Here is a 7,125-nt window from a genome sequence, read left to right on the forward strand (position 1 = left end):
GCTGGATCTAGCTAGAACGATTCAACCACATGTCACATCCTACAGGAGGGACGAGTGAAGACAATTCTCCTTCACTACCACTGCCATAGATTATAGCTTCTGAGAGCAGAAATATCCAAGTCCTATCTGTGCTGCCACGGCACATTTCTGAGTAGCCATGCTAAGCAGTATAGTGACAACCAAGGAACTACTTGGTTGCCTCAGTCATAAATCACAGTACCCATGTAAATTAGACTTTAGTCTCAGAATGTGTTTCTTGCCTAAATATTTAAACACAAATAACTTCCAGCGATTCCAGCTTGTCATTTTAAGCTTTCTGACATTCATTGTTCAGAGGAAAAGAAAGGTCAGACTTATCAAATCTGCATTTATACTTCCATGACATTTTTCTCCAACCACGTTTTTTTGAATTAGAGGAGCAAGACAAATGTGGCATATTTCAGAACAGACCTTTCTTGGCTCAGCTCTGCAGCCCTGCTGAGCAGCTCCTTGGCAAACAGCTGCTATGGATCAGAGGGCAGAAAGATGTGGAAGGCAGGCAACTTGGACCGTTTGTTGCTAGACAGATCCCTCATCAGTGTCCTAGTCTCAGTGCTCCAAGTTCTGGGTAGCCCAAGCAAATTCTTGGGAAGTGTCCAGGTAGCGTTTAACCTGACTGCTGCTTGGGAAGAAATCTCAAGACGGACTCCTAAAACAGCATTGACCCAAATAAGTTTGCACAGATATATTGAGAAGGTGATGTTTTCTTGACTACGACAAGGTTCAGTTATGATTCTATGACTTGTGAAATGTATAAGAGCTAAATGCTGCTCTCACTTTCTCTATTACTTTTTGACTAATTCACAAATACTGTCTCAAACACAGATCATACTTCCTATTATACAACATTCATGCAAGATATGCAGTGATCCCAATGATGAGATTACATTCAAACACAATTCAGACACTGCAAGACCATCTCTGATTCTGAAGTGTGTTTCTATCTTTGTATAACAAAGCACTAAAGTTTCCTACAGCATTCCTTTGATGTATTAATTCTCTGTATTTAAGGATGAGGAAATTAAAGCACAGCAAGATTAGAGAAGGTATCTTTTTAAGATCTGCTATACATTTTCATACATAATAAAAAAATAAACCCAATAAACTGTGCTCTTTTGGGTGTTTGCTTATAGCTTTTTACTGAATAAACTTATGAATAGGAATATTTGTAAGAACAATGTGTTATGCCTAAAAGCAAATGAAATTCAGGTAAGGTAGGTAAGTGCCTTGGCCAGGAGTAGGGCAGGACAGCACAGAGACCTGGGACTGTCCTGCCCAGCAGCCCAGCCAAACCCAGTGCTACTGACTTCCTTCCTCTTCAGGAGGCATCATCATTTCAAGACGAGGCACTGTGGACTGGCTAAATCCATGTTTCTGGAGAGCACAAGGGAGTGGTGTTCTGCAAGGAGCTGCTATGGGCCCAATACTTAGGGCAGGGAGGGCTGAGAAAGATGTTCCTAGGCACAGTTTGGATTCATTGCAATTTAGCAACTGGTAACCAGCATGCAGCATTCTAACACCTAGAACAACCCAAGGGTAGAAGAGAACTTCAGTTTGCACTAATGCACGTCTAAGAAAGGCATAAATCTCCAGCAGAAAAGACAAGAACTACCTGCATTAGAATGGAAGCCATTCAGAAGCCCTACTGCAATGACTGAATTTTGCCTGATTTACCAGAAGTGGCAGATCACATCTCACATCCCAGATCCAATCCCCTCAACTGTGTATGAGAGAATAACAGAGAGCAACTGGAAAGCGATTGAAGCCTTTTACAGCCTTCTGCTCTGCATGGCACAACTCCAAACTTTATTCTTTGGAAGCAAAAAAAAAAAAAAACAAAAAAACAAACAAAAAAAAAACACAACCAAACAACTAAAAGAAAAGAAAAATACAACTATGAGACCTCGATCAAACGCTGGTGCCTCAGAAATATGTGGAAAACACCAGGGACTTTACTACAGTCAGCTTTCAGCTCAGAGTTCTGATTTTCATTTTCAAAACATCTACTTTCAAAAACATTTTTTCCTCTGCTCTGAAGTTCTTTCTAATCTCATGTAAGAAATTCTTCCTGCAGATGAACTCAGGTGCACAGCAGCACTACCGTAAAGATGGAAAGCCAAATTGTCTCAGTGTTATAATAGTGGTGGTATGCAGTGAATGCAGTTTCGGGGAGAGTACGTGTGGCAAGTTAATAAAATCGGAGAAGAAAGCCACGGTGCAGGAGTAATATTTCCCCTAGCCAGAGGATAAGAAGTTATCCACGGCTAGTGAAGAAACAAAATTGGAATGTTAAATCTATTTCATGAATTAAAGTACACTGACCTTTAGAGGGAGGAATGATTCATTTTCATTCCTGTATGCCCCTTTTTAACACATGCTTCCCACCTTTGCATATGTAAGCAGCAATTAGTTCTCATGGAAAGTTATTTTATGGGCATTTCAGCTTATTAAACTTCCTGAGTAAACTTAACAAAGATGTATTTAACAACCCTACAGTAAATGATTTGGTTACCTATGGTGTTAACGTGATGAAATACAAAGGCCTCTGCAGGGCCAACACAGATGGGCTCTGGATCTCTATGGAGCCCATGCAAGTGTGGAGCAATCATGCACTGAGAGCACCTGCAGGACAGTAGTGCACAAATCCCTGTGAACTCAATGGCTTGACTGTTAAACAACAGCACTCCAGTAAGAACACCTTTTACTGTGTTTGGTAACACGCTGAGACAAATTGCTTCATGCCCCACACAAACATGCTATTAAAAAGGGAAAGGCTTCACTTTGGTGAAATATCTCTCAGCCAGTATCAGAGCACAACAGCTAAAAAGAATACAACATTATTTACAGGACTCTTTTGTAACCTTAAACTCAATGGGAATTCGGCTCCTTGCAGGTTTTTCTCATCCTGATGTACAATTCAATCTCCATTCCCAGGCAGGATAATTTTGCGAAAGTAATTAAGCAAGGTAATTACATTTTTTTTCCTGGGAAGTACTGCAATCCTGGGCATCTCCAGCACTTTTGGAAAAAGAAAAAAAGCAAGAAAATCACTAAGTGTGTCAACATCACTAAAGCCTCTTTACACTGTTGATGGGAGGATTGTGTTGTTTGAAATCCATTTCCAATTAGCTTAAGCAATGTAGGAGAGGCTCAGTTGCCTTAGGAAGGGCTTTAGTTAAGCCCTGTTCAAATTAGCTGCAATAGTGATAATAATTGCTGGAATCTGCACACTTATGGGCTGGTGGACGCTGCTCGTGCTGCTATCACTGTGTCAGCACATCCTCCTGGCAGCAGGGCTACGTGGTGCAAATTTAAGGATGGTAGTGATGTGTGGTGTTCATACAGGCAGCACCTTCACAATGCAAAAAGAAGGGATTTTTAACATCCTCCACAATTCCATGCTAAAAACCTCCATGCAAAGCCATATCGTGGTATAAATACACTACAGTTTAATTACTGGCAAAGCAGATGGAGAATTTAATAGCAATGTTGCACTTCAGGAACATCAGTGCAGAATTCAGGAGGAAGCTGGAATTGTTACAGGAGGTCAGGAACAGCTGCTAGGAGAAGGTACTGCTGAGAAATAGGTAGCTCTGCATTCCTTCTGCTCCTCCTATTCCTGCATCCCCTGCAATGGACTCTGCGAGGCTGTATTGCAGTAAAAGCAGCAGAGCCTTGCCTTCAGCGTGATTTCACTGGGCAGAGCTAACTGCTGCTCATCCCTCAGCAAAAACATGGATTTCTCAACAACACCCAGAGCCTGATGAACTTTGCTTAAAGCTCCGTGCTGTACTCACAGCATCACAGCACCTGCTTATTCATGAGGATATCCTTCACCCAGGTTAAAAACCACACCATCCTCAAAGATGACAGCTATGTGCCCTCCAGCTCCCTCACTGCTAAAGGCTCTGGAGATGAACTAGCATTAAAAGCGAAGGCTGCATCTCCACTGCCAAAGAGGGAGATCCTTAAGGCAAAGGAACTGCACTCATAAAGAATTTCCCAAAGAGAGAAAAAGAAAAGAGCAGGTGGGGTGGCTTTGGGTGTCTTTATTCATATTTTAAAACTATTTTTCATGCTAACATATTGAGGCAAGAGCTGCAGAAGGCAGGGAGGGAGCACTGGCCTCACCCAGACACCATACAGCAGGTGAGCTCTGCCTCACCTCTGCCAAAACTGGCCCAGGGAGGTCTAAGCCAGGCACCTCACTTCAGCCCCAAGCATAAGACTGATTCACATAGAAACTGTTCTGATGATCTGCTTTGATTTTAGCTGCAGGCAGCAAGGAATGAAATGAGTTCCATTGGTAATTACTCACATTGCTGGCCCAGCTTTACAGTTGAACATTAAAAAAAAAAAATCAGCTGCTCCAACTTTGTACTGAAAGCCCAGCACTGACTCCTCTCACCACTTGCAAACGTACCTAGGTTTGATTTGTGATCCAGTAAGTGGCTACTACTCAGGGACACGCCACCAGCACCTCCACAGCTTCATAGAAACTACCAAACTGAGCTCACGGCAACAAGTTATTTGATCCTGCAGCCCCTCTATAAAGCCTTGGTATGAGAGCCTGAATCAGAGCTTGGGTGAAAGGTACCAGGCACAAGCAGGATGGAAATCTCTCCTGATCATTGGCCTGAATTACAGATTGGATTTGAGGATTTGGATTGAGGAGCTGCCCCCTACCCTGACTTCACATCCCTATCATCTAGGACTAAAAATATGAGCCAGGGTCTCTCTTCAGAGAGATGCCAATCAGTGCTATGTGAGCCTCCCGAGATACACGGCTTCTTGTCATACTGTAGCTGATACAGTCCACCAAATACCATCTGTGGTATTAAAAGGGACAGGAAACAACTCAGTGCCAGCTTACTGTGGCTGAATCTGACCAGCAGCTCGTCCACGCAGAGTGGGATGGAGGAGAAAACTGAAAGGTGCAGACACTGACGGGCTGAGATAATGGCAGGTTAATAACAAAGAAAAAATAATTTTAAATAGCAAGAAATATACCGAATGAGCGATGCACAGCACAATTGCTCACCGCCAGCCAAATGATGCCCAGCCAGTCCCTGAGCAGCAGCAGCCCCCCAGCGTTACCCCGGTGTTATTGCTCAGCGTGACACCACATGGTAAGGACATCCCTGGGACCCGCATGAGTGAGCTGTGCCGGTGCTGTCCTCTCCCGGCTTCTCGTGCTCCCCAGCCCCTGCCTGCCTGCAGGACAGCGTGAGAAGCTGGGAAGTCCTCGGCTCTGTGCAGCACTGCTCAGCAATAACTGAAGCAACTGAAGCAATGTGTTAGCATTATTCTCATCCCGCAACCAAAACACGGCACCCTCCCAGCTACGAGGAAGAAAATTAACTCTTTGCCTGCTGGAAAAAAAAAAAAAGCTGGGAGAGAACCGTTTTCTTTGACGTTTGCCTGTCACCCATCTATGTTTAGATAAAGATAATAACGCTGATTTAGCAATGCCCAATAGCATTCGTGTATCACTCTGAGCTCCGGAATGCTTCCATCGTTCCCCGAGGTTCGCCCGCACATAACCTTGGGAATCCCTCGCAGCCCTTTGAGTAAAGAACACACCCTAAAAAACGATGGTGAGCATCGCACAGCCTGACCTCGCTCCCCCCGAGGCTAACGACACTTCCACCTTCGGGTCCCATTTGCGGTCGCCTGGCGCAACGCCCGCACTGCATACAAACCCCTCTGCGCTCCCTAGCAGCCCTCCCGGCCCCCCAGCCCGTCGGTACGTTGGGCGGCAAGGACAAGCCGCAAGGGGAAGCCGCGGCCGGCGGGGGGAGCTGGCAGTGCCCGGCATGCAGCGCCCGGCTCACCTGCCGCCGAGACGTGGAGGAGGAGGCGGGGGCGGGCGGCTCGGATGGCCGCCGAGAGCCCTCGCTCGCCGCCCGGAACGGCTCCGCGGCGCTCGGGCATCACCCGCACCCGCAGCCGCCCGTCTCCGGCGCGGAGCCAGCCGGCGAACGGCTCGCTGAGGTCGAACTCCAGGCGCGCCCCGGCGGCGCAGCCGTCCCGCAGGCTGCCCTCGCCCACCTCCAGCACCAGCTGCTTGGCGCGCCGCAGCCGCCGCCCGCCCGCGGAGGGGCCGCCGGAGAGGACGAGCGGCGCGGCCGGCGGCGGCCGGGAAGGCCCTCCTCGGGCGGCGCGGAGCAGAGGCGCGCAGTCCAGCAGCAAGCGGCCCGTTGCCGAGGCGCGGCCCGGCGGCCCCAGCACCAGGTCCCGCACGTAGGCGCGGAACAGCGAGGGCACGACGAAGTCCACCGCCAGACTCCTCCTCTGCAGCCGCGACAAGCCGGGACCGTCCCGCGGCCCCGCCGCCCCCGGAGCTAAGCTGAGGGCGAAGCAGGCGGCGGCCAGGAAACGGGCGGACAGCCGGCCCCCCGCCATCGCCCGCCCGGCCGGCGGCCCGCGGGAGCGGTGGCCGAGGAGCGGCGCTGGCGCGGGGCCGGTGCGCCCGGAGCCGCTGCTGCGCGCGCTTTGCCGGCTCCAACTACCCGCCACAACGCGGGCATTACCCGGCGAGCGCTGACGTCACGCTCGAGCCCGCCCGCCAGCAGCCAATGGCGGCTAGGGCAGCCGTCGTTATGCAAATAAAGGGGGCGGGGCCGGGGAGGCGAGGGCGCGCCCGGCGCCCATTGAGAGAAAATGGGAAAGCGCGCCCGGGCGGGATGCGGCGCCTCGGGACGGGCGGGGCGGGGCGGAGCGGGGGATGAAGCCGCTGCCGGAGCCGCCGCCGCCGCCCGCGCGTGGTGGAGGGCTGTAGGCTGCGGCTCCCGGCCCCCTCCGCTTTCTCTGTTCGCACATGCGGTGACGGCTAGTGCTGCCCATTTGTCTCCCTTCCCTCTTTGCTCCCAACCTTCTTTCCGTTCCTGGCTTCTCTCCGCCCCTCCTTACCTCCAAAGGAGCCGAGGTCTCCCTGCCAGCCCCGGGTACATTCCTTCTGTTGAGAAAAATAAAAGAGAGAAGTGAGGGGAAGGAATCTCGCCGCAAAAGTCATTCTGAAGAATTGAGCGGAACCGTTCCGTTTCAAAATGAAAACGACAGCCTTAAGAAAGGTTCATGCACCGA

At 49.6% G+C, this 7,125-nt stretch overlaps 1 protein-coding gene across 1 annotated transcript in view; it reads right to left on the bottom strand.

The window, feature by feature from the left end:
• ALK (ALK receptor tyrosine kinase) overlaps window positions 1–6,545 on the bottom strand; it is a 291,809-nt gene extending 285,264 nt beyond the window's left edge. The window contains exon 1 of the mRNA XM_085218861.1: window positions 5,874–6,545. Within this exon, the coding sequence (XP_085074987.1) occupies window positions 5,874–6,444 (571 nt within the window). The 5' untranslated portion in view covers window positions 6,445–6,545. The remainder of the gene's footprint in view (window positions 1–5,873) is intronic.
• Window positions 6,546–7,125: the final 580 nt, after the last annotated feature.

This window comes from Meleagris gallopavo, chromosome 2 (assembly GCF_905368555.1).
Source record: "Meleagris gallopavo chromosome 2, MGAL_WU_HG_1.1, whole genome shotgun sequence".
Classification (NCBI taxonomy): domain Eukaryota; kingdom Metazoa; phylum Chordata; class Aves; order Galliformes; family Phasianidae; genus Meleagris; species Meleagris gallopavo.